At 47.2% G+C, this 27707-nt stretch overlaps 2 protein-coding genes and 1 long non-coding RNA gene across 3 annotated transcripts; 1 reads left to right on the forward strand and 2 right to left on the reverse strand.

Annotated features, from left to right (window-relative positions):
- Window positions 1-2889: 2889 nt before the first annotated feature.
- Window positions 2890-10164, forward strand: LOC120684072 (hsp70-Hsp90 organizing protein-like). Its single transcript, XM_039966172.1, has 7 exons — window positions 2890-3847; window positions 4366-4654; window positions 4781-4866; window positions 5112-5335; window positions 5427-5493; window positions 9678-9737; window positions 9811-10164. The coding sequence occupies exons 1-7, from the start codon at window positions 2960-2962 to the stop codon at window positions 9922-9924; spliced, it is 1728 nt and encodes a 575-aa protein (XP_039822106.1). The 5' UTR covers window positions 2890-2959; the 3' UTR covers window positions 9925-10164.
- A 4735-nt stretch (window positions 10165-14899) lies between these two features.
- LOC120680830 lies at window positions 14900-15768 on the reverse strand. The gene is made up of 3 exons (XR_005677818.1): window positions 15588-15768; window positions 15433-15504; window positions 14900-15340 (listed from the first exon to the last, which is right to left on the reverse strand). It is a non-coding gene; the product is annotated as an uncharacterized LOC120680830 (long non-coding RNA).
- Window positions 15769-17588: 1820 nt separating this feature from the next.
- Window positions 17589-21419, reverse strand: LOC120683786 (elongation factor G-2, chloroplastic-like). The gene is made up of 4 exons (XM_039965871.1): window positions 21118-21419; window positions 18842-20250; window positions 18138-18650; window positions 17589-18036 (listed from the first exon to the last, which is right to left on the reverse strand). The coding sequence occupies exons 1-4, from the start codon at window positions 21338-21340 to the stop codon at window positions 17866-17868; spliced, it is 2316 nt and encodes a 771-aa protein (XP_039821805.1). The 5' UTR covers window positions 21341-21419; the 3' UTR covers window positions 17589-17865.
- Window positions 21420-27707: the final 6288 nt, after the last annotated feature.

Consider the following 27707-nt stretch of genomic DNA (forward strand, 5'->3'; position numbering starts at 1 on the left):
CCCCCGAAGGACGAGGTTGTTGCTGCGCCCTTCCAGGCTGCAGCGACGACGTTCGTGATCAAGCCACCCTACCGGTGTCGTCGCCTTTTCAGGCGGTGGCGCCACTTGCCGCCGGTCTTCGTCAAGCAGGCACTCGATCCGCCTCTGCGCCTCGAGCCGTTCTTGTGCGGACATCGCCGCCGATGTTCCTGAAGGAAGATGTCGTCGCCACCCCTGATCTGAGCGCGACACTTGTTGCAACCTGCACCGTCGCCACCCCTGTCCTGAGCATGAACTAAGTCGCAAACCGCGCCGTCTACCATCGTCATTCACCGCATCGTCCTGCCGTTGTCTTCGGCAAGAAGCTGCTGAGTTTGTGTACTTGAGCACCTTGACAACGCTTCGACCCACGCCCCCTCCACGGCTTCGGCCACATCCACCTCGACTTCGGCTACTACGGCACTAAAGGGCTATCATCTGTAGAGTCTCCAATCAAAGCTTTCGCACCGGCGTTCCGACTGCAGGGGGATACGTCTCCATTGTTCTCCAGTCTGACCGTTCGTGTTGCTACCGCTACGACTGCAGGGGGATGTTAGAGTATATTAGGCAACTCTAGATATGGTTAGTTTAGGATTGATTGTAATCACAGGATAACCTTCCTTATCTCTAAGAGAGGCTAATTGCCCTCCAAGCCATGTACTCTATATATACCGCCCAAGGGGCTCAATGCAATACATCGACCACATTATACGCATCCTACTTTCCTACACGCTCGACAACTTGATACTTCACCATCCTTTTTTTTATCATCTTCTGCTTTTCCATGTATTAGCTATTACCACTACAACTGAGCACTGTGTTGTGTAAAAGGCCTTATATGCTAGTCGACTAGTCGTAAAGTGGATGGTTATTATACTAATTAACACCAGCGTATACCTTCATATGTACCGAAACTTCTTTAACACGAAATGAGAACAAGACATGTTGTGTTAAAATTAGAAAATAACAAGGTTCCAAATAACTTCTTCAGCTATATCACAAATAAGATAAAAGGCAGCTTCATTATGGGCAATAACACAATAGTTGGAGCATAAAAACACCAAATGTAACTTGAACTGTATCACACTATATAATTGAAAAGAGCAAAACAACATATCAAAAATTTAGTCTCCGTAAGATATACCTGCCACAATAATAAAAGCATGGAACTTATTTTGATCTAATACGATATAAAATGTTGAACATCAACGGATTTCAAATGAGTCTTATGTTGTTACTTATCTTTCATCCAAGAAACACTGTACAGATCACCTAAACAGGTAATGTACTCAGGAGGGGGGTGATGGGTCCATCCGAGAACAGTATGTTCGCCAACTATTTTCAACTGGTTTTTCAGCTAAATTTCGATCATACCTAAATTTCGAATCTTTTTCCTGCTGAGCTTTTTGGTATTGCCATGAAAGGGAGGTGTGGAAAAGGCAGCAAAACCGACGCTCCCTGATGGCGGAAGTGGCGGTGGTGGCTCTGAACCTCTGACTTGGACAAGCCCTGGAATCGGGTGATCTTGGAACGTTTCCGTCTCTTCTCGAGGGAGCGGGCATGCTTTTGCGAAAGGTTTTTGCTCGACGTTGCTGCCGGAGGTGGTGAAGGCCCTGGAAAGGGCAGCGTGATTGCTTCACGCGTGATCAGATCGACCGTGGATTCAGTGCGCGCCGCGCGGTGGGCTCAAAAATGTGCAGAGCTCGTTGTTTCAATCGACGATTAACTAACTGTTTTGAGAAATGGTTGCTGCAGTGTGCAGTCCTCTTTGGACCTGTAGGCGAGGCATGCATGTTTTGGTTTTTCGAATATTTTTCCTTGCTTTCCTCAAAAAAATATTTTTTTTTGCATCTTGGACATTTTAATACCAAAAATTATTTGGACCCTTAATGTGTTTGGGCCGGTTCGGCTGACCTAATCAACAGTGCGACTTGACTTATTTCGATTTATTTCCTCTCACACAATACTATTCATTCTACCAGCCGAACAGTCTTTTTATTAGGAAGAGTTTGTCAAAGCCCAACATCCTACTACTCAGTCCAGTTGTTGCCTCGTGACTCTTGTACACCGAGCTGCTACCAAACCTCAGGACAGAGGACACGAGCCTGAGGGTCCAAATTGAGGAAATAGAGCATGATAGGCCCACATATGTCTAAGGTAACAATTCTATATTGGAGGCCCAATAACGTATGTTTGGCACCTTTCATGGAAATTGCTTTTTTTAAAAAAAGACTTCAATGATAAACGATGATGTTTTCATAGCCACTAATAAAAAAGTATAATAATTTACATTTTTCTAAGTACTTAATCAAATTATACCTCTTCAGTGTATCAATGACAACTTAAGGGTTAACATCGGTGATTTGCTGAGCGACAGATTATACATAGCTACATGGATTTTTTTCTCTCTTTAGAATTCATTGATGAACGAGGAATGCTACACAAATGCATAAAAACAAAGAGGCAAACCAAGAATCGGGGTAGAGGAAACAATAGAAAGATTGCTGCCTGGATTGAATGGCATATTATCAATTGTCCCACGATTTAGTTCAAGGCATATCCTTCAAATCAGCTTGCCCACGATTAAGTTAATCACCTTACCCAGGTAGTGGTTCGCACAGTACATGCCCTCCCCACGTCACTTTGGCTCTCATCATGGATTGGTTGCCAGAGGTTGGAAACCGGGAGCCCGGGAGGCACGCAAGACCATCGATGGTGATCGGGTGGTCTCGCGGCTTCCGTTTTCTCCCGCCCTCCGGAACCTTCCAGAATCGCTCAGACCGGACGGGGCTAGAACCCGCGCCTCCTCTCCCGTCATATTATACTCGGCCCATCCCACAAAAGGCCCGAAAGGCGCACGCCAACCGATCCGGAACCGACGCTCCCGATCGTTCCACCTCCCCGATCGCACGCCAGATCAGCACCCGCTGCCGCCGCCGCGATGGCCGACGAGGCGAAGGGCAAGGGCAACGCGGCGTTCGCGGCCGGCCGCTTCGAGGAGGCGGCCCGGCACTTCGGCGACGCCATCGCGCTCGCGCCCGACAACCACGTCCTCTACTCCAACCGCTCGGCGGCGCACGCGTCGCTCGGGCGCTACTCCGAGGCGCTCGCCGACGCCGAGCGGACCGTCGCGCTCAGGCCCGACTGGGCCAAGGGCTACTCCCGCCTCGGCGCCGCGCACCTGGGCCTCGGCGACGCGCCCAGTGCCGCCGAGGCGTACGAGAAGGGCCTCGCGCTCGACCCCTCCAACGAGGCCCTCAAGTCCGGCCTCGCCCAGGCGCGCCAGGCGGCGACGACGCGGCGCCCGGGGGGTTCCGGCGGGGACGCCCTCGGCAAGGTGTTCCAGGGCCCCGAGCTGTGGACCAAGATCGCCGCCGACCCCACCACGCGCGCCTACCTCGACCAGCCGGACTTCGTGCAGATGCTGCGGGAGGTGCAGCGGAACCCCGGCAGCCTCAACACCTACCTCTCCGATCCCCGCATGGTGCAGGTGCTCACCCTCATGCTCAACATCAAGCTCCAGCCCCAGAGCAATGGGGCGTCTGAGCCGGCGGCCCCTCAGACGCCGAAGCAGCAGCCGGAGGCAAAGGCAAGGGAGCCTGAGCCGGAACCGGAACCTGAGCCCGAGCCGATGGAGGTGACAGAAGAGGAGAAGGAGCGGAGGGAGAGGAAGGCGGCGGCGCAGAAGGAGAAGGAAGCGGGCAACGCCGCTTACAAAAAGAAGGATTTCGATACTGCGATCCAGCACTACACAAAGGCCATGGAGCTTGACGACGAGGACATCTCCTACACCACGAACCGCGCTGCTGTTTATCTTGAGATGGGAAAGGTATCACCTTTACGTTCTACTTTAATGGAAAAGTGCTTGTAGATTATTGTCCTAGTTAAGAAACGTACGAATTTGGTACGTGTCTGTGAAATGATCAACTAATGAGACCTTTTCACCTCATCCTGCAAACAACTTTTAGATATGAGATTGGTTAAGTATTGTTTGCTCTGTTGGAGTAATACAGTGAGAGGGAATTACACATCTGCTTGCATTGTTTGAGAACTCGAGTCTTATGTTTTGTAGGAGTTAATATGATAGGGACCACTTTAGATTTTGATGAGTTGGTCGAGCCAGAATTCGCGCTCCTGTCACTGGTATATGCTTGAGTACTCTATATGCTTTGACAGCAATGCCAAAGGCTATTTGTGATTGTGATATAACTTGGGCATGTCCTGTTTCTGAGCCAATTTACAATTCACTGATATCTCGTTTTATGATTTTCTCAACCCTGCATTGCATTATATGATTCAGATGATTCTAGTATCCTCCGAAACTAATATTTTGTCTTCCATTTCTAGTATGATGAATGCATCAAGGATTGTGACAAGGCTGTTGAAAGGGGAAGGGAACTACATGCTGATTTCAAGATGATCTCGAGGGCACTGACCAGAAAAGGAACCGCTCTTGCTAAACTTTCCAAGACATCCAAAGACTACGATGTTGCCATTGAGACTTTCCAGAAGGCGTTAACTGAGCACCGAAACCCAGATACCCTGAAGAAACTGAATGATGCTGAACGAGCAAAGAAGGAGCTGGAGCAACAAGAATACTATGATCCAAAAATTGCTGATGAGGAAAGAGAAAAAGGTATGCCAATGTGGCACTGGCACAGGCATTCTATTTGTTCTCGGTGTTCATTGTTCATGCAGTTTTTTTTTCCTGCTATAATAGTCGATGCTGATGATGAACCATACCTTTTCAACTCTTGTGCAGGTAATGAGTTCTTCAAGCAGCAGAAATATCCAGAAGCAGTGAAGCATTACACTGAAGCTCTCAGGAGAAACCCAAAGGACCCGAAGGTAATTTCTTCGTATTCCACTTTCAATTAGTTAAACTTAATATTTGTGGAAACCTAGTTCATGCAAATCCCAAGTTCCTAACATCTGTTGGGAAACTGGAAATAAATTTGTGTAACATATTGAACTCCTTAATTTAAGCGTTTAGTAGTGCACACTTTAGGTCTACTACTTTCTGCAATTTTTATGTCATGTGATTGATGCATTGGGCATTTTCTAAGCTTCTATCCTTATGGGCTATTTTTCAGGTATACAGCAACAGGGCTGCTTGTTACACCAAGTTGGGAGCCCTTCCTGAAGGTCTAAAAGATGCTGAGAAGTGCATAGAGCTAGATCCTACATTCTCTAAAGGATACACAAGAAAAGGTGCTATCCAATTTTTCATGAAGGAATATGACAAAGCATTGGAGACTTACCAAGCTGGCCTAAAGCATGATCCGAAGAACCAGGAATTGCTTGATGGTGTAAGGAGGTATAATGCCAGTGGAAGATATCATGACCATCTTCAGATGTTGGTTTATGCTAAGCAGCAATACTTAATCGTTGCTATCTTCTTGGTTCAGGTGTGTCGAACAGATCAACAAGGCAAGCAGAGGTGAACTCAGCGAGGAAGAAATGAAAGAGAGACAGGTAAAATTTTTTTTCTCGAATACGCAGGAGAGCTGCGCATCATTGTATTAAGAAGAAAAGTTTAGAATACAACAGCGTGACCATAAGGTGCACGCCAAGAATAGAAGCACCCGGTGGGCGCAACCGAAGGTACAACTAGAATCCCCAAGAGGGGCCAAACTCAAAAGTGTACTACTCGCTCCTTAAACAACCTAGGCGATTAGCGCCCGCGTCTATCCAAAGCTTTATATCAAGTTTGATCCGGTCCTGGAGGTCGTGTGCTGTGGAGGAGGATCCTTCGAACAGACGTCCATTGCGCTCTTTCCAGAGTGCCCAAGCGATCAACATGAAGAGAGTGTCGAATCCCCGCCTTTTTCCTTGCACTTGCAGCAAGCGCAGGTGAGCCATAGTCACAAAGTTCCGACTGGGTCGAGGAACGGGATCGAGGTTCGAGGTACGAATGGGGTATACCCCTATGGAACGATAAATAATATGGAACACGACCCTAATTCATCCGAGTTGATATCTTCAGGTCGACACGTTTTTATAAAGACAAAAACTATATATATGTGCTACTAATGAAGAAACTAATCTGCACAAGCGTATAAGAAATGTATAAAAAAGTACATTTAGACCATGCTACACGTACTCAGCTCATTGTTTAATAAAAACCACACTGATCCACTATCCTTAACCTCCTTATCCCAATTAAATCTGTTAGTAATGGGCCGCGACCCTTCTCAAACCGGAACGCGATCCAACCTTGAATGGGACACCGACCCTCTTCGACCCCGACCCTCGAATCAGAACGGCATTCCCGGGTCGTGGGACGAGACATCGACCCCGAATCCTATAACTATGAGGTGAGCCCACCAATGATGCAGTTCCATGGGTTGGATGAAGGAGCAAGAGCACTGCATCCAGGACAGGACACCCCACCAGACTTCCTTTGCAAAGCTGCAATTAACTAGCAAGTGGTCCGCTGTCTCACGCTCTTGGTCACAAAACCAGCAGTTATCATGGGCGTCAAGATTGTGTCGCCGTCTCCGGTCCGCAGTCCAAAGTCTTTTCTTCAAGGGAAGCCATGTGAAGAACTTGACTCGTTGCGGCGCCCAGTTCTTCCAAACCCATTTGGCACCAGGAAGTCGGATTGCCCCTATATGCATCGCCATATAAGCGGAGGCAGCCGTGTAGGTTCCGTCAGTGGACCATCTCCAATTGAAGCGGTCCGGCTCAGTGCCAAGCTGCACGTTGGCAAGTGCATTCCGAAGCAGGATATAGTCCCTGATGATGAGGACTGATAAGCCGCTCCGAATATCTCTGACCCAGCTTCTTTGATTCATCGCAGCCGCCACAGTGCGCTGTTTGGTGATTCGCTTGGGTATTGCCTGAAAAAGGTGTGGTGTGATTCTGGAAACAGAGCGCCCATTGATCCAGTTATCTAGCCAAAAAAGTATCCGCTCTCCATTTCCCACCACCACGGTTACTGAAGCGTCGAAGAGAGCTTGTACCTCAGGTTCTACCTTGATCGGCATGGCAGACCAGGCTCGGCTTTCATCGGTGCGCTGAAGCCACAACCATCGAACGCGCAGCACGAAACCTGAAAGACGCAGGTTCAGCACCCCCAGTCCGCCATAGCTTGTCGGACAGCAAACAGTAGGCCAAGCAACCATGTTTTTCCCCCTCACTGCCTCTTCTTTGCCTGACCAAAGGAAGTTTCGCCGCAAGCCGTCGATCTTATCGATGACCCAACCTGGTAGTTTGTCCGATATGGTAAGGTCGATCGGAATGGCCAATAGTCTGGACTTCACAAGAGTAAGCCTGCAGCTGCGGTTCAGGAGCTTGCCTTGCCAAGCCGAGAGCTTGGCAGCGATCTTGTCGATGAGTGGCTGGTAATGGCTCCTAGGTAGGGCTTTGGTCGAAAGGGGCACACCCAAATAGTGGATCGGGAAATCAGCGAACATGCATGGCAGTACCTCATGGAACGCCTCGAAAGTTGCCGGCTCACCGAAGATTGGGGTAATGGAGCACTTGCTAACATTGGTAACCAAACCACTCGCGTCACCAAAGATTTGCAGGATGTAATTGACAGCACGGGCCTCGTCCGCAGTTGGTGTCAGCATAAGGATCGCATCATCCGCATAAAGGCTGCAGATGTGCTTGATAGCTGGTACCCCGGTTGGCTCCAGCAGTGGCGGAGCGTCGTTATGGCCATAGAGGGCCATTGCCCCCCCCCCCCCCTCCCTGCCACATTTACACTAATTAAAAAGTAATTTTACACTATTCATTAGCTTAGCAACTCAATTAACAAAAAACGGCCCCCCCTGCCATGCAAAATTTACACTAATTAAACAGTAATTTGACACTATTCATTAGCTTAGCAACTCAATTAACAAAGACCGGCCCCCTCTGATTATTTGGTCACGCTCCGCCAGTGGGCTCCAGCACGTTGCTGAGTTGTGCCTTCGCAAAGAGACGGTTCGGTACGTCCATCACAATGACGAACAGCATGGGAGACAGCGGGTCACCCTGACGCAGTCCGCGCCTGTGCTCGATCGGTGCCCCTGGCTGGCCATTGAGCAGGATGCGAGTAGAGGCTGTGGAAAGGAGGAGGGATATCCATCCCCGCCAACGATTGCCAAATCCCCATGCCTGCAGAACCTCCAGGAGAAATTGCCAGGAGACGGTGTCGAATGCCTTGGATATGTCCAATTTCAGCAGCAGCTTGGGGATCTTCTTTCGTTTGAGCAACACCGCCGATCTCTGCACATATTTGAAGTTGTCAAGAATATACCGTCCTTTGATGAATGCACTTTGGTTGTGCAGTACTAGCTCGTTGATGGTTGTAGCAAGTCTGTTTGCCATCAGTTTAGCCATGATCTTGGGGAAGCTGTGAATGAGGCTGATAGGTCTAAAGTCCTTGGGTTCCTTAGCATCAGGGACTTTGGGGATGAGGGTGAGCAGCGCCCCATTGATGCAATAAAACCCTCTGCGATCAATGTTGTAGAAAGCGTTGACAGCTCTCAGCACGTCGGCATGTATCACCGGCCAGGCAGCCTGATAGAATGCGCCGTCATCCCGTCAGGTCCTGGTGCTTTTTCAGACTTCATTTCCTTGACAACCTTCCAAACTTCCTGTTCGGTGAAAGGCAGCTCCAGCAGCGACAAGTCACGAGGTACAATGCCAAGCGCTTCCAGGTTTAGCGTGCATGGGCGGTCCTGTTCTGTCCCAATCAGGTTGACAAAGAAATTGTAGAAGATATTGGCCATATCATCACCATAGGTGAAAGTTCCAGCCGCAGGGTCACGTATACGTGATATGTGGTTCTTGCGCCGCCGGCCGTTGGCGTGGAGATGGAAAAACCTGGTGTTAGCGTCTCCCTCAGACAGGAAAAGGAGGCGCGATCGCTGCCTAGCGATAGTGCGCTCGAGTGAAGAGAGTCCCAGAGTTGTTAGCTTCTTGAGATCCTTTCGCAGCTGAAATTCACGCGCTGAGAGCTCGCGGTGTTCCTGCACCTGGTCTAGTCGAAAAATCAATTCCTTGGCGATCAGCAACTGCATCTTGACAGAGCCGATCGTTTTGGCAGCCCAGCTCTGTAACTCTTTCGTGACGTTTCTAAGAAGACAGTCAAGGCGCTGGAATGCATTCGTGATATCATCTGGGCAGCGCCATCCCCGCTGCACTGCATCTAGGAAGCCAGCAAGTTTTGGCCAGAAAATCTCAAAGTGAAATCTGGGCTTCGAGCGAATAGTTGTTTTGGTGAGAAGCAGTAGGGGGCAATGGTCGGAGTCGTCCGATGAAAGAGCCTGAAGGAAGCAGAGGGGGTAGATTTCCTCCCAATCAATAGTAGTGAGGACACGGTCCAGCTTGACCAGTGTCGGCTGAGCACGTTCGTTGCTCCAAGTGAAGGTTCTACCGTGCAGGTGGATGTCACGTAGCTCCAAAGTGTCAACCAATCTCCTGAATCGAGTCATGTTTCTCCTGTTGACTCGTGCGTTGTTTTTCTCAGTACGCACTGTGGAACACGATGACAGGTAAATTGAATCAATAGTTGACTCATGTTACAACCATCACGATGACAGGTAAATTGATTCTTCATCTGAAAAAGCTATGCTTAAGTCACTGTGGAACACGTCATTTGCTCCATCCAGTACTACTGCAAGAACACAATGGTTAATGGTCACCCTTTTTTTAACTTAATGCAGAACAAAGCAATGCAAGACCCTGAAATCCAGAACATCCTGACTGATCCGATCATGCGACAGGTATAGACGTTTGCATTGTAGGTAGATAAGTCTGATGAGGTGAGGATCTGATTATGTGGAGCTCGTCCTGCAGGTCTTGGCCGATTTGCAGGAGAACCCACGGGCTGCCCAGGCGCACCTCAAGAACCCCGGAGTGATGCAAAAGATCCAGAAGCTCGTTAGCGCAGGGATAGTTCAGATGAAGTAGTATGTGGCTGCAAAGTCCGGATTCAGAGTTGAGATCTTTGCTGAAAATACTGTGATCTCACTTTGGCCACCGGATCGGGTTGTGTAAGCAAAGCTTGGTCATGGCGGTATTCCATGTGATTTTTCACTAGACATGTTCCAGATTTGTGTCGTTTTTTTTTCGGAATGCCTGTAAAAGTGTGAAGAGAGTTCCGTCTCTCGCATTCGAGTGTTAACTGACGCAGCTGCAACGTTCCCTTTCCCTCGAGGTGCACCACCCGGTCTCATCGGATCAGTACTTCAACAACAGCTGCCACGCCCGCATCGATTCGGCTCTGCGCGCGCTTGCAGCCTGAACTTGATGCGCCACCTTCGAAGCAAGCGTCACGTTATGAACGAGAAGAATACCGTGATCAAGAAAATTAGTGTTTCTACCTGTAGGCATATTGTACTTTGCCCTTTCATATTTTCTTTACTGGTCTAAGGCAATGCTGCTACACAAACTAGCAATCTTTAGAGACAATTGTTTTAATAGATATAAACATTATTAGTTCATGGTCAAGTTTGAAGCTCGCATCTGATTAGTCAACCTTGTTTATAATGTTCGCTCTATCATTTGCCTATTTTCCAACACAATACTCATGCTGGTTTCAGGCTGTTTTCAGCATTTCATAGATTTGATTCAAACTACCTCTCTTTGTATTCAAATTTAAATACTTTCCAACTATTTTTTTGGTAAAAAAATGGTACCTTTGTGCAGCCTTACAACCAGGTTTGCATTTGATTACTTGTAATCCAAAGTTTCTGCACAAAACATCATTTTACTTTCCTCCAAAGTTTGTCATCTTCACTGTTTGTCCAAAGTCCTTGCTGAATCCTTGTTTTCCTCAAACTTCGAAGCCATCAAAACATGATCAAGGCACCATTTAAACTTATCAAACTTAGTTCCATAGAAAAATACATAATTTGATTTTTCCTTTTGACCAACCGTTGACTTGCTTAATAAAATTTCCAACTAATAGCTGTTAAACATGGCTAATCGGTCATTTTCCATCATCTCATGTATTTGAGTGAATTCTCAATCCTTTCTTTGGAATTTGAATTTCAAACACCCCATTTGAATTTTTCTTCTGTTTTACACTCTTCACAGAGTTTGGCTTCCACAATTTTCAAACTTTTCAAATTTGGACAAATTTTGATCAAGTTTGACTTCTCTTTACTCTTCTCCTATTTTCTTCTTCTTTCCTCCTTTTTGTCTTCTTAATCCTAGTTACTTAGGGTTAATCCATGCTAATAATAATGCAGGTTGTCACAAAAACCAGGAAAGGAAAGGAAGATAGGGTTGCAAACGTCTGTGTCGAGTTGTGGCGAAGCAAGGGGCCGATACTGAACACCAAGTTCAGATTCCATGCATGCAGGCTCAGCTCCAGAGTCCTATTGCACCAGGCAATGTTTTGGTTAGTCATGGGTGTATCGGCCGACTTAGGGAGGCCGCCCGGCCCTGAGTTGCACCGGATTGCACTCGACTTCGTCCAAGAGTTTGTCTCAGTGAAGGTTATGTTGTTTCTTTGCGCACTCAGTGAAAGTTTAGAGCTGAGAGTCAGTTGGTACACAAATGTGCACCAACCAAGAAACAAAGCATGAAGCAAAATTAGCGAAAGCGCCCATAATCTAAGTGGCTAGAATAGTCTTAGTAGCACCTCAGGTTTAGGATTCGACTCCCCATGAGAACGAATTTTCTAGGATTTAACTGTTGTGCTTTCAGTGGTAGGCGATGTACCCGTCAACAACAAGACGTATGTGGTGACTTCGTCAAATTTAAGGATTTACCGGCTCAATTTCCAAAGATGCTCGTAGAGTATAGTTTGTGTACGTGCCTTCATAGGAGGTGTGTCTGAGTTGTACTGTGTAATTAAAAAAAGTTGGCATCACATAAGGATTTAGGGATTATGTAATTGTCTGTGTTGGGTGGGTATCCACCCTGAATAACATGGAATCCAATTCAAGCTGGATATGCAAAAAAAAAAATCTCAAAGGAGGGTCTTAAAATTTAATCATTTTTATTAATGGCACAAAACAGACAGATAATTAGATATTCAAGAAAATGTGCAACTTTGTTTCAACGAGTAATTTTTGATTAATTGATTGAATGATTCTCAAGTCAGCAGTGAACGCACGCATTAATCTCTCATTAATCACGCCAATAAAAGTTGGTGGCATGCGACAAAAGGGACCAAGTTAAATAACAATTCATACTCCACGCTGAGAGCAACTGAAATTGTCAAGCATTCAAAGAGATTTTATTTGAGCATGTATGGAAGTCCATGAAGCGTACTCTCTCCGTCCCCAAATATAAGGCATTCTAGAGTTTTTAGAACAAATTATGGTTGTGTAGAAAAAACTCTTCTACTCTTAATTATTAAGCATTGGGGCTCTATTTGGGTAACTTAATATGTGCTAATTAAAATAAAATGGTATTTTCCATGCACCTCCCTCACATGCATCTCCCCCTATATGGCTTCATGCACATCTTTTTATTATGAAAGACCCAAACACGATGCACATTTAAGATGGTTGAATCCACTCCCAACCTAGAATGCCTTACATTTGAGTACAAAATTCAAACTTTAGACTGTCCTACATTTCAGGACGGAGGGAGTAGTCTTTATTTCAAGTTGTAACTGCAGTGTTCAACAGCTGGACTATAGTATTACCTCTCTCTCTCATATATGTATATATGGTGGTTGGAGAAAGCTTGAGATATAGAGTTCAGCTCCCCATATATCCGGCCAATATGAGGAACTAGGTCAGTAGCGCGCTACGCTGCGCCCGTTTGTATGGCGTGTTAGTGGGCTGAGACTTTGTTTTTTTGGATTGCAACATTGTCATGAGCTCTAACGTTGCCATTTGGGCTGGGCCGCTTCTATGTTTGTGGACCACCTCTTGGCACACGCTGTGTTTGCTGCTGCTGCTGCCTAATGCTCGAGCAGGTCGGTTTGCTGGCATGATGAGACAGAGGCGGTTCCAGGATGTCGGTTTCCATGGCAAGTTTCGTTGGAGGCAAGGAAAGTTCTGTATTTTAATGGAGGTCGGGCTCAGGCGACATTGTTTGTGCGTGTGGAGGCAGCGGAAGTGGCTGTGAAGAGGCACCGCAGGCTTCACCAAAGAGGCGATAGCTTCAGGCACTGGTGAGCACAGTGAGTCTTTGTTTGTGTAATCTGAAGGTGAAGTGGTAGCATCTGCGTGTGTGTTTGCTTGGCAAGTGACGCGATTTTGTATCCCTGTAGGAGGAATTGTTGCGGCACATGTTTCTTGCCGTACTGTTTTGGCTGATGTGGTCAAGGCTTTAGAGGGTTCCATTCCTTTCTACTCATTTGAAAGCGCTGATGGTCTCTACGTGGCAACGGGTTTTGTGATTGTTCCTCTACCCGTTGAGTTTGATGAGTTTACTCTTCTGGAGGCAACGGGCTGTGCTTCAACGACGAAGGATGGAGCAGAAGAGGCCACGGCGAGTGCACTGATCCAGGCAGCAAGCCGTGATTTTGGTGTTGTGGTCACTAACTCAAATTTCAGTGATGTAGAGGACCTGCAAAAGAAGAACGAAAAACTGCTCAGACACAACATGCTGCTCAAGTCTGGTTGGGCTCAAACAATCAATCATGTAGAGATACTCCAGAAGACGCTGGAACATATTACTCTGGATGCCGTTGGTGGTTCGTCCAGGAAGTCCATCGGGATACTCGCTCATGGAGCTGCTGTCTGGGCAGAGGAGAGTGTTTGGATGGCCACAGCTGCAGTGGAAGAATTGTCCTCCGAGCTCATGGATGAAACTTGAGTCATTTCCTGTGCTTGCCGGGGCACTGAGGTCGTGTAGTTGCTTGTTTGGTCTAACAGTATGCGTAGCAATGTTTTGTATGGACCAAAATGTTAGGCGACCCCATGTGTTTGGAATGTGTCTTCATCTGAAGTGTAGCAATGTTTTGTATGAGTGACAATGGGCATCAGGTTTAATGTGGCTGGAATGTATGTTTATCTGAGTTTGTATATCACTTGTTGGTATCCATAGTATGCTTTGGTTTATGACTCCATCTATTTAAGTGATAAAAACATTTAGACGCAGGGTAGGGAACTCGATGAACAGGGCAACTCTAGCAAAAACACATGAAACCTAGTATACGCACACATGCTGTAATCACAGTACTTGGCATAAGCAACACAGCAGACAGGCACTATAATTGAAACTAAATAGTCCTGCATATATGAATCAAGACCAGTTTGGACAATGGCAATAACAGGTGCTAGAAGTTTTAGGCACATCCAACAGGCGCAGCTGCGTTGATGAGGTATGTGTTACTACAAAAGAGACACACTATGAAGGGCAGGTGCCATACTAATTTCGGTAAACTAAACAAATTTCGGTAAACTAAACACGCACAAAGTCGAAACCAGCTTTGAGAGATCACCAGTTCCTTGCTCAGGCCTATCTTGTATTAAGAAATTGAGTGAGATCTTTGACTGAACTATCGTACTCATGGTTCAGATGCGGGTTTCTAGCCCTTTGTGCCTGAAGTTGGCACAAAGCTGTCCTCCAAAGCATATTTTGGATGAGTGCTGTAATTGGTGTCAGACGGTGGACGACGCAAAAGAATGTCGGCACAGTTGTTGTGCTGGTGCTGTCTGTAAAGGCAACTCGCAAAAGGAAGAGCTATACCATAGTTAGCCATGCTAAGTGACAGAGCACGCAAAAGAACCCATCAGCAGGTCTTTAGGCAGCTCCTGTCTTTGTGCTGGCAAGGCAGAAGTAGTAGTAGTACATGGGTATATACAATGGCTGGAACGGCGCACCTCCTCCTGCAATCAGAAGTTATTTGAGTGCTGATTAGGTGAGTGTGGAGGTAGAGCATAAGGCTGCAGAGAATTGGTTTTGGATAAGGTAAATGACTCACAAAATGCAGTGGTGCTGTGCTTGGTCTCACAAATGAGGCAGTCTCCCTGGAACGACGGCGAGAAGGACCAGGAACATCCATCTAAGGAACTACACGAAAAAAAACATCTCCCGTCAGGGACACGCGAGCACCAATGTACAGAATCGACTAAACTTCTAAGAAGGCGGCAAAGGGGTGAGCAGGACCACCCAAGCATCTGCCTATCAGGGCTAATAAACTCCTCGCAAATGACTGGCAAAGGCCGCCTGAACATACTGTAGTATACACATAGCACAAACCATAACGGACGGAAGGGCTGGACGCAGGCCAAATTGAAGTATGAACAACATCACAGCGGCAGCAACACTGGCCACACATACGCATGGCAGCACACACACAAAAGGAAAGGTGCAGGTCACAAAGGTAAAGAATCCGTAAACCTCATACCTGACCAACTGCAGCAGGAGGCAATCACCGGCAATGTGACCCAAAAGCAGAGTAGGTAGAGAAAACCTGCGCATCACGAGCACAAACATTAGACAAACAGGCAAGAATCAGCAGGAAATTGGAGAAAATGGTAACAATAAAATGGATCTGAAACCCACCAGCGGCAGCAGCAGCACTGCAGCCCACGAGAGCAGAAGAAGGCAGCGGGCACCGGCGAACAGGGCAAGAACCTCAAGGGAGACACGAATCACAAAGGCGAGAATCAGCAGGAGGCGCGAGAGAACCCGAACAGCAAATCGGATCAGGAGCTTACCAAAGGGGCGAAGAGAACAGGGGGCAATGCGGGGAAAGAGGTGCGCCTCAGCAGGAGCGCGGCGGGAGGACGCCGTCGTCGTCCGTGCCGCCCACCGTCGGCCGGCTCGAAGGCTCCTGCACCGGCCCTCTCCTGCGACGGCGGCGAGATCCCGTCGCCCCCAAACCCTCCCAAACCCTAGGCCGCCGCAACAGGAGGAACAGGACACCATCAGGCCGCCGCCCCCTGCGAGCAACCTGTCAGCTGTCCAGCATCTATTGTGGGCCAAGAACCACAAAAAAGAATTTGCATTTTCCTGGAGCCCAGCTCTTCCAAATTCTTTCCCATGGATCGAATTGAATAGTCCCAATGAACAAGGCCTCATATGCTGATTTGGTGGAGTAAACGCCCGAATTTGTGAACTTCCAAACATGTACATCCTCCAATTCTGATTGCAGTTCAACATTGGACAGAAGCTCTCAAAGTTGCAGATATTCAATCAGCACATGCAAACTAAGGGCTCCTTTTATATCTGAAATCCATTGTCCACCAGTGATGGCAGCATATACTGTTCGTTTTCTTGCTCTTGTTGCTATTGCCCCATACAAGTGTGGCGTTGCCTGTTCTAAACTCTGACCAAGCAGCCAACTATCTGTCCAAAATTGGGTGTTTTTTCCATTGCCAACTACTGATTCAACAGCCAATGCAAAGAATGCATGAACCTGGGGCTGAGCTTGAATGGGAAAAAAGCCCATGCCTTTCCATTGCCAACTACTGATTCAACAGCCAATGCAAAGAATGCATGAACCTGGGGCTGAGCTTGAATGGGGGAAAAAGCCCATGCATTTCCAGGTTCTGTTTTCTGTAACCATAGCCACCTTAGTTTCAGGGACCACCCCAGTTTTTGGAGGTCAGAAATACCTAGACCTCCCAAGAAAACTGGTCTTGTGACTTTTGGCCAAGCAAGCAGACAGTGTCCTCCTCTAGCATCTTTTCTGCCTTTCCATAGAAAACTCCTTCTTATCTTGTCAATTGCTTTCAGTACACCTGGTGGTAATTCAAGTGCTAACATAATGTAGATCACCATTGATGTGAGCACATATTTCACCAGAATTCCTCTTCCAGCTTTGGTCAGCAGCTCAGCTTTCCAACTGGGGAGTCTGTCTGCTATTTTTTCCACAATGGGTTGTGCCTGTGCTTTGGTAAGCTTATGAGGAGACAAAGGAACTCCTAAATACTTACAAGGGAACTCAGCAATCTGGCAGGGCAGGGATTCTTGCAGAGTTGCTATGTCAAAATCATTGCATTGTATTGGAAGGATACTACTTTTTTGGAGGTTTGTTGTGAGGCCAGAGGCATTACTAAAAAGCTGCAGGATATCCAATGTTATTCCAATATCATCAGCTGTGGGCCTCAGGAACAAAATCACATCATCAGCATACAAAGAAATCCTGTGCTGTAGTGCTCTTCTGGCCAGTGGCTGCAATAGTTGCTCTTCTGAAGCCTTCCTAATTAGATGACAAAGCACATCCATAACAAGAATGAAAAGTCAGCTTGATTTTTTGCACCACGGTGCGGTGCGATTACTTCAATCCTCGTTACGATTTTTGCTACTGTTGCCCGGCCGACATCCGCAGAGAGAACTGCTACGCAAAGCTAGAAGAATGCAGAGCCCACTGCGCCTCTTGCAAACCCCAATGCCCATCGTGATGAAAGATCCATCACCTACCTTTGAACGACATGCATGCATGGACACACCGAGTACTACCAAGTTGCCCAGGCCATTTCCGAAATAATATGTATATCGTACGTGTCCCATGTATATATGATGTACGGAGTATGTGCCAATCATTTTGCTTTTAGAAAATAAATAATCGACTTATATATGCTCTATCGTACTGTTAGAGGCACCAGCAATAGTCAGGACCATGTCCCCAAGGTAAGCAATATTTTGTGCTTGTTCATACCTCGTATGCATTAGTCTTTATAACGTCAGGCGTGAGAGACAACAGACAACATATCTTTGTAGAGGATGCAAGAGCAACAAGCAAAAGAGAACCGAACAAGAAGATGGGAGAATGAGGCAAGAGTTCTCAACAGCAGAAAGGAACCAAAAACTTACAAATACTGTTTTTCTCATCGAGAAAACTAGACAAAGGCCATTACCAGGTCCAAAATCAATGGCAAATAATGTCCCCTCGTGGGGTTGGACACGCTACGACGCTACATACACCTTGATGTCCTTCCTATCAACCTGCTCTGCCGTGGCCGTATGTGTAATATCTACGGGAGAATGAAATTAAGCAGCAGCTTCCTCTGCTTTCGCAGCGGAGAGCTGGTTCTGGATGTGCTGCGGGACAACATCAAACTTGGCAAGCTGCATCGTGTAGGACGCACGCCCCTTGGTCATCCCCCGGAGGGTGCTGACGTACTGGAACATCTCGGCGAGTGGCACGAACGCATCAACCACCTGTGATCAATAGCATTGTAAGGTAAATATTTCAGGACACGATTCAATTAGCAGACACTGATAAATTAGGCTATGAAGGTGGATGATGTACTGTCCCATACCTTGAGTCCACCAGGCTTATCCCCAAAGCTGTTAACTTGACCTCTTCTAGAGTTCAAGTCACCAATAACATCACCCAGATGATCTTCAGGAGTTACCACTTCAACTCTCATTATTGGTTCCAGAAGTCTTGGACCAGCTTTCCTCATTCCTTCACGGAAGGCGCCTCTGGCTGCAATTTGGAATGCTAAGACACTTGAATCAACATCATGGTATGAGCCATCAACCAGCACAGCTCGGAAGTCCACAACTGGGTAACCAGCAAGGACACCGTTGGGTAAGCTTTCTTCCAATCCCTTCATAACTCCTGGTACATATTCTTTGGGCACTGACCCTCCCTTGATTTCACTCTTGAATTCATACCCACTTCCAGCTTCCAAAGGTTCAAAGCGCACAATAATGTCCGCAAATTGACCAGATCCACCAGATTGCTTTTTGTGGACGTATTGTACTTCTGCGACTTTGGAAATACTTTCACGGTAGTTGACTTGTGGAGCTCCAACGTTTGCTTCAACCTGTACAGTTTGTTTCCAAAGAGTTAGGAAGTGATGGAACATGGCATGACCGTCAAAAAAAATGGAACATGGCATAAAACTCATAGATAACAACAGTCAACAACCAATTGAACAATTATCAAATTTCTATATAGAAATAAAGAAGCATATGAGGCATGCACTGCACAAATGCAGCTAATCAGAATACTAACCTTGAACTCTCTCTTTAGTCTGTCTACGATGATATCAAGATGTAATTCTCCCATTCCTTCAATAACAGTCTGGTTGGTTTCCTCATCTCTAGAGAAGTGGAATGATGGGTCTTCTTGAGCAAGCTTGATTAATCCAGTAGCCATTTTGTCAGCATCAGATTTGGTCTTGGGTTCAATAGCAACCTTAATGACAGGATCAGGAAATTCCATACGTTCAAGCACTACAGGCTTATCTTCCTCACATAGTGTTTCACCGGTAATTGTATCTTTCAGGCCAGCAAGCGCTACTATGTCACCAGTCACAGCAACTGTTATATCTTCCTTACTGTTTGCATGCATCTCTAGAAGCCTTCCGATTCTTTCCTTTTTATCTTTATTTGCATTGAGAACATATGAACCAGCTACCAACTTTCCGGAGTATATGCGAACAAATGTTAGTGACCCCACAAATGGATCAGTCATGATCTTGAAAGCTAACCCAGAAAATGGTTCATCATCACTTGGGTGCCTTTCAAGGATCACTTCAGGATCTTCTGGGTCAGTACCCTTCATCGCAGGTAGATCAAGTGGAGATGGCAAATAATCGACAACAGCATCAAGCAATGGTTGGACACCCTTGTTTTTGAAGGCTGAACCACATAAAACTGGGACAAAGCTGGCAGAAATTGTTCCCTTTCTGATTAATTTCTTAACAGTTTCCTCATCTGGTTCAGTTCCTTCAAGATATTTCTCCATCACATCATCATCCAATTCGATAATAGTTTCCAGCATCTGAATACGGTAGTCTTGAGCCATCTCTTGGAGATCAGCAGGTATGTCTTGATAATCAAATTTCGCACCCAGCTCCTCCCCTGTCCATACAATAGCTTTCATTCTGACTAGATCAACAACTCCTTGGAAACTGTCCTCTGAACCAATAGGCAACTGAATCACCAGAGGTTTGGCACCCAAATTTGCAACTATCATGTCTCTAGTTCTAAAGAAGTTAGCCCCAAGGCGATCCATTTTGTTCACAAAACATATTCTTGGAACCCCATATTTATCTGCTTGACGCCACACGGTCTCGGATTGTGGTTCTACCCCGGCAACACTGTCAAAGAGACATATAGCACCATCCAACACCCTGAGAGCACGCTCAACCTCGAGAGTGAAGTCAACATGCCCAGGAGTATCAATAATGTTGATCCTATGTTTGTTCCAGAAGGCAGTGGTTGCTGCAGATGTAATGGTTATTCCTCTCTCCTGTTCTTGTTCCATCCAGTCCATTGTAGCCGTTCCCTCATGAACCTCGCCAATCTTGTAGTTTCTTCCAGTGTAATACAGAATGCGTTCTGTAGTTGTCGTCTTTCCTGCATCTATATGGGCCATAATACCGATATTGCGATAATCCTGCAAAGGCACCTGGCGATCTAGATATACAACAAAAGTATGTCAATATCTAACTCATAAAGCCAACAAAGTGGATAAAGCAAAGTATTATTTCAAAAAAAAAGGTAGATGTGGCAGTAAGAAAATGTAAATTAAAAGGAAGTGACTTGCAACTTTCAGGGATGTATATGGAAAGGTTTAGCATTGATATCCAGTCAAATTGTTGAGTTACATACAAAGAAATTTCTAGCATCAAGTGGCCACAACAGCAAAGCACACTGATTTCCCCTCTGTACGTGCAGCAAATTCACATCAAGCAAACGAAATAGAGAGCCACTCTCATTTTACAAGGCCTCAGACACTTTTTTTCCTGAATATTTGCAGAATTTTCATTATTGAACCTCCCTACGCCCTGCTTCCCATTATGTTTTAACTTCCATCCGTGACAATCAAATTTAATTACCACAACAACTTGTACAGAAATGAAGTCCACCAGCAAGCTACGAAGTCCAGCACTACTTTTACTACAACTCTGAGCAGTATAGTTCCATCGATTTTCAACAAACAACTTGTAAAATGTTTATCCGGTAAAGCACACCCATTAACATCCGATTAACAAGCAGAAAAGAAGCGCTGCAGGGATAATTACCTCAGCAAGCAAACTACTTCATTTGGGTAAGGCGGTCAGCAGTAAGCAGCACAAACACTGACGGACAATTTCATTTCATCAGACTAAACTGCAATCCACCGCAACTCTACAGAGATACTCTATTGGTCATTTCCACAAACACCGTCGACACATAGAAAACCCACGCGCCATCGACAAGACTCGCACCAGCGCACTACCAGCAACGACGCGCCCGACAAGAGAACGAAAACTTAAAAGGGGCAGAATAGCGCTCGCTCACCACTGGCAGCCATGGCGACGACCGAGAGCCGCGGCCTGCGCGGGCGCGGGCGGAGCCCAGCCGCGGGGCCGGCCACCGCGGCGCGCCCGGCGGCGAAGCGCGGCGCGAGGAAGGGGCGGTGGCCGAGGAGGACGCGCGAGGCCGACGAGGCGGAGACGGCGGCGGCCGGCCGGCGCGCGGACCGCGCCGCGGCGGGGGCTCGCACGGGCGCCTCGGCTGCCATGGAGATTGCCTCCGGTTGCTTTTGTTCGTACCTCCTTGCCTCGAGCTCTCTCTCCTCGCCTCGCCTGCCTGCGCCGCGAGGCTATCGCGGGCGGAAGGCTGCGGGTTTTAAGCGCGCGAGCGGCGGCCGCTGAGGGTGAGGATAATGTGAGCCGCGGGTGCAGCAAGGAGGACGCCTCCCCGTCTCCCGTTTTGGATTGGCGCCTTTTTTTTCGTTTATTTGATAATAATCAGCATGTTTTCCTCTTCTTTTTGCCAGTCTAGTGTGTGACAAAGGAATTATTATAGCCTGCGTTTTTTTAAAAAAATAAAAGGGTCTGCATGTTGAAGAACTGAGGTTGTCCACATCGGGACACTCTACTGCTTCCTCCAGTGCGCGGATAGAGAAAAATCCTCTGCAGCGGCATACTGTAAGAACTACTCTATCATTCAGGGCCATCCCGATTCCTTTATTCCTAGCGGGAGTAGAGGAGCTTCTCTATCGGCAACATGGCGTCTGGCGTGGGGTCCGCATGCTCCACCCCCCTCTCGCGCCCGTGGTCCGACAGCGCGGCGGCACCACGCCTGCGCCGCCATGGCTCGCCGACGGAGGGAGCTCAGGAAGGGGCGGCGCGACTGTGCAGGGGAGCAAGAGGTGCAGGCAGAGGAGGGGCCTGACCGGAGGATGAGCAGAGGAGGGCCGGCGAGGGCGGGGTGGGGCGCACCGGCGGGGAGCGTGGCAGGACCGCCATGGCCGCCGCCGCCATGGACCAGCCATGGACCCGCGCGTGGACCGCCATGGCCCCTGGCCAGGGAGGGAGAGGGAGAGGGAGGACGAGATCCACTTGTGAGCACGGAAGGGGCAGCCGGATCCTGCTCATGAGCACCTCCGCCGCTGCCAGAGAGGACGGGTGGAGGGAGCAAGCGAGGGGTGGCACGGCCCCGCGCCGCTGCTCCGCGCGAGGCCCTGCTGCGGCACGGCCGGGCGGAGAGGCGCGGCGGAGCGGCGTGCGTTGCGGCGGGGCGGAGCGGCACGGCTGTGGGCGGCGCGGTAGCGCGCGGTGGCGGGCGGCGCGACCGGGCGGACCGGCTGCGGCGCGGCGGCGGGCGTCGTGGCGGCGCGTGGCCATGGCGAGCGCACGTGGCGAAGCTGGCCGTCAGGCCGAGCGCGCGCGGCGGGGCCGGCCGTGGCGAGCTCGGCCGTGGGCGGCGGCGGCGGCGAGCTCGGCCGTGGGTGGAGGCCCGCTTGCCGGCGGGGAGAAACAGGGGAGGAGAGAGGGATGCGGGGAGAGGGGTGTGGGGGATAAGGTTAGGATGGGTAAGTAACTATAAAAGGGATGGGTAAAATTGATTTTAGTATAAAATGTAGATGACTAGGATATAGAGGATGTGATATAGAGTATGACGAGTGCGGGAGATATTGAGATAGAGGAGAGAATCTCGATGACCAGGCAAGAATATTTCTTAATATTTCTTACAGAGGATGATTTTAGAGGGTGACGAGTGCAGATTGGAGCCTTGGGGACATGATGAGCTTTCTAGAAAATATCATGGAACATAATATAATTCGAGGTGTCCCTAGGACTCCTCGTTTGGACAACAGGCACTAGTATGACCATGTTGATCCGCACTAGAAAATATCATGAAACATAATATAATCTTTGTGAACTTTTTTTGTTAAAAAAAAATCTTCATGAACATGTATACTCCCAATTCAAAACTCTGGCGCAGCACTGCCAAAATACTCACTGTAATTTGAGGTTCAGTCATCTGCCACCTCGGTTAAAGAACAGCGACACCAACAGTCTGATCCGATCAGCAGTAAACCAGTCAAGCAAAAAAAATTCCAACTGAGGACGGCGGAGTAGGATCAAATGGTGCTAGCGGAGCGGCCACGTCTCACGTTTCCGACCACGAGTGGCCATGCAGCCATCCAAATTTGGAGGCCCACCGGCCCACCACACAATGCCACACGCCGCTAACTTGGAGGGCCTGCACCATGGCCCACTCACATCGGCGGTTTTTTCTTTTTTATATTTAAAAAAAATAAAATTTCAAAAATATATATCCGTTTTGAAATATTTCAAAAATATACCCCGGTCGCCCTCCCATAGGGCGACAGGCCCAATGTGTAATTTTTTTTTCAAATTTGCAACGAAGTCCCTGGAGAAAAAAAAACAAGCCCTGTCGCCCGTTGGGGGGGCGACAGGGGCCTATCGCCCGGCCCACGGGCGACCGCCGCTGGGCCCGGCCCACAGTCGCGGCAGGGGGCCTGTCGCCCCCCTGGGCGACCGGGGTCTCCCCCCTTATAAAAGCCCCAGCCTTCCCCTTCCCTCCTCATTTGAGCCCGAAAATTCCACCAAAAATCCAGAAAAAAAGAGAGGAGTGAGGAGAAGGAAAGCGGCGAAGCCCTGCCGGATTCAGCACTTGTGATATGCAGGTTAGTACATTTAGTTTAAATATTGTTATATTTAAGTACTACGTATTTAAATATGAGTAATTTAATTTAATTAGTGCTATAGTAGATCCATTTAAGTAGGAGTTCAATGATATTTTAGTTTGTAGTTACGTAGTAGTAAATTAGTTTAGAAAATTAGTTCTACGCATTTATTATTACAATTGCAGTGCTATTAGAGACATGTTTATAAATTAATTATGATTTAGAATAGAATTTAGCATATGCAGTATAGAATTCGAGAGTCATCACGTAGTTATGAATACTTATACGTTGTAGTTGAATACCATACTTAGTTTTTACGGATTATTGAATAAGGTAGTGAAGTAAAGAGTATAACTCGATAAGTATTATGTGATATACAGATATGTCGAGCAAAATGCAGTTTCAAGTATTTTATGGTGAATACAATGTTATGTATGGGCCAAATGGAGTAGATCTTTCTGCCTTTAAGCGCACATCTAGCGGCATAGATACACCTCTGGAAAGGAGTTTTGGTTCCATATGTAAGTGGCTGCAGCGTGGGTTCCATGTTGATCCGTTGACACATGTGATCACTGTCCCGTCTCTTGTTAATTGGGAGGTAGAAAGTGAATTATGGGAATTAATGATGATACACAGCACTGATGACTGGCAGAAGTACATGCAAGCAGCTCTAGAGCGTGGGTGGCCTCTGGCCATTCTTGTTCAAATCCGGGAGAAGACACAAAATGAAATCCAACATTGTGCAGATCAAAGAACTCCGAGTATTCGAAGAGAGACCAATTATGTTGAGCAAGATGAGTCAGAAGAGACAGAGAACCAAAACATGGGACCACAGGGCCTTGCTGATGAGGGAGAGAGGATACATAGCATTGTGGACGAGATGGAGGCAGAAGACCAAACCGCAATAGAGATGGAAGAATATGAGGACTCATCTGATGACGAGCAGTACTCATTGCCAAAAGAGTGGAAAGAGTATGGTTTTGGCAGTCATATCGCAGAAGATGTACGAAATCAGGAGTGGGAGTACAGAGGGAATGAGGTAGTGCAAGGTGCAACATATCTAAACATTGAAGCCGTAAAAGATGCTGTGAGACTATGGGCAATCTCATTGAAACGAGAATTCAGAGTCGTGAAGTCTGGCAGTAAAGAATATGAGGTGAAGTGTGTGAATGCTGGATGTCCATGGCGAGTACATGCATTCAAGGGAAAATGGAAGTCAAACTGGAAATGTTCCATTGTCACAGAGCACACTTGTTTGCTGTCAGAAGTTATTCCCTCGCATCGCAATATATCATGCGACTTTGTTGCAAAGCAAATGTATGGGTTTATTATGGACAACCTAAATTATGAGCCAAAAATGATTATTCGACACATTGAGCAGACTTACCAATACACCATCAGTTATTTGAAGGCATGGCGGGCTAAACAAAGGGTGTTCGAGATGCGGTTCGGCACATACGAGGCATCATATGATAACCTATCTCGTATGTTATCCCAGGTTGCTGCTAGAAATCCTGGAAGCTTTTATGACACATATCTTTTACCAGCCGTGACTAGGGGACAAAAAATTATGCAACGAGCCTTCTTTTGCATAGGTGCTTCTGTTAGAGCATTTCAGTTTTGTCTTCCGGTGATCTGCATTGATGGCACATTTTTGACTGGAAGGTATAAAGGTCAGATACTCACCGCAATCGGTGTAGATTGCAATAACCAAATTGTTCCGCTCGCATTTGCATTTGTTGAGAATGAGAACATAGACAGTTGGTATTGGTTCCTTGAACGAGTGAAGAATCATGTTGTTGCTGCACGTCCAGATGTGTGCCTTATTAGTGATAGGCATGCAGGTATCCTGCAATCAATACTGAAATTGCAACGTGGAACTGCGACAACGCCTCCATTATGGCCTGATGTCCAAAACAGGTGGTGCATTATGCATATGGGTGCAAACTTCTATGAACACTTCAAGAACAAGGATCTTAAGAACCTGTTTAAGAGGTTGTGCACCCAAAATCAACAGAGAAAATTCAATGCATTATGGCAGATGCTTGATCAGTTGACTGCAGAGTTAGTGAAGGTAAGGGCATCAGGAGCAGGCACGAGTCAGGCTGCAGAGGCTAGGGATTCAATTGAGAAGCCATTTTCACACTGGATTCGAGGTGCACCTAAGGAGAAATGGTCATTCCTTTATGATACCAACAGAATACAGTATGGTATTCAGACAACGAACCATGCAGAGTGTTTCAATATGGTTATGCGTTCTTGTCGTGCCTTTCCACTTGTGGGAATTGTTGAGTTCATCATGTATGGGTGCATGAAGTATTTCAGAGAGCGTTACACGGCTGCAAGCATAAACATCAGCAACCCCCAAATTCAGTTTTGCAAAAGAGTGACACAATATATGCAAGAGAAGATTGAAAAGGCAAAACTGCACCGCGTCATATCCACAGGTACAATGGAGCATAGATTTGAGGTTCTATGTAAGGATAGAAGTGGTCGTGGTATCTGTAGAGATAGAGTGGTACAGGAGAGTTTGATTACAGTTGATGGCAAAGCATTCTGCTCCTGCATGAAGCCTAAGTTATTGCATATGCCATGCTTCCATCTCATTGCGGCATGTGCAGAGTCTGCGTTACAGCCAGGACTATTTGTTTCACCGTACTTCAGCAAGGAAGCAGCTGTATCCACATGGGGACATGAGGTATACGGGATTGGAATTGTGGGGCCTTTCACTCAGGATAATAAGAATAAGATGTTTATTCCTGATCCAGCCACTAAGAAAGACAAAGGCCGCCATCAGACACGTCGTATTCGGAATGGTATGGACGAGTCGGAAGCAAGCAAGGCACAAAAACGTTGCAGCCAATGTGGATCATTGAGTCACAACTATAAGAAGTGTCCTCAGAATGCACTTCACGATGCTGCTGACGTCGGTCCTTCCGGAAATCCCAGAGATGGAGCACCTCCTACGTTCAGACGAGCATCGGCGAGAATTGCTCGTGGAAGACATTCGGTGTCATGATCCACAATTGTATTTCATTATTTGTAATATGTAGTAATGAAATATGGCAGGTATGTAATGAAGTATTATTGTATTTATGTGTCTAGTTTGGATGTAATATATATTTACCTATGTGTTCTCATATATTTTTGAATGCAGGTATGGAGATGGACTCCTTGCTAGACCCAGTGATCGACTCGAGCCACAGGTCTTACTTTGCAGCTGTTGAGCACCGAGCCCTAGAGGTGCTACGTCCTCGTCCACCCGGCGAGGCGATCTCTATACACCACGATTGGTGTGACCGGTATGTAATGAAATATTATTGTTTATGACTTATGTATTCGCCGGTATTCCTTTGTTTCAACATTTTTTGTTTTTTTGCAGGTTACGTGAGGCCGGCCTACTGACTCTGAGCCGTCTTGTCGAGGTTGGGCCTATTCAGCTCGACCGATCCCTCCTGACGGCGCTCGTTGACAGATGGAGGTCGGAGAAACACATGTTCCACCTCCCGTGTGGGGAGATGACTCCTACGCTGCAGGACGTGGCCTACCTCCTCGGCCTCCCTATCGTCGGGGAGGCTGTAGGTCTGCGTGTGGTGGCGGCCTCATGGAAGGATGAGCTGGAGGCCCGTTTTGCCCTGGTTGACCGCGTGGATGAAGCAGGTCCGATCAACCCGCACCCGCGAGCAGCAGGTCCTTCGAAGACCTGGTTCCTACAGTTTACAGTACATATTCATTCCAAATATAAATTTAATTGTTACAATTCACATGTTCCATTGATAGTTGAAACTATTTATCTTAATTGTTTATGTAGCCTGCCCTTTTGGCTGCGGATGCCGACGAGTACAGTGTGACCAGATCGCTGGAGGCGTACCTACTTTGGTTGTTTGGTTACATCATGTTCAACAACACTCATGGTAACTCGGTCGATAGGATTCTCCTTCCGTATGCA

This window comes from Panicum virgatum, chromosome 7N (assembly GCF_016808335.1).
Source record: "Panicum virgatum strain AP13 chromosome 7N, P.virgatum_v5, whole genome shotgun sequence".
Classification (NCBI taxonomy): domain Eukaryota; kingdom Viridiplantae; phylum Streptophyta; class Magnoliopsida; order Poales; family Poaceae; genus Panicum; species Panicum virgatum.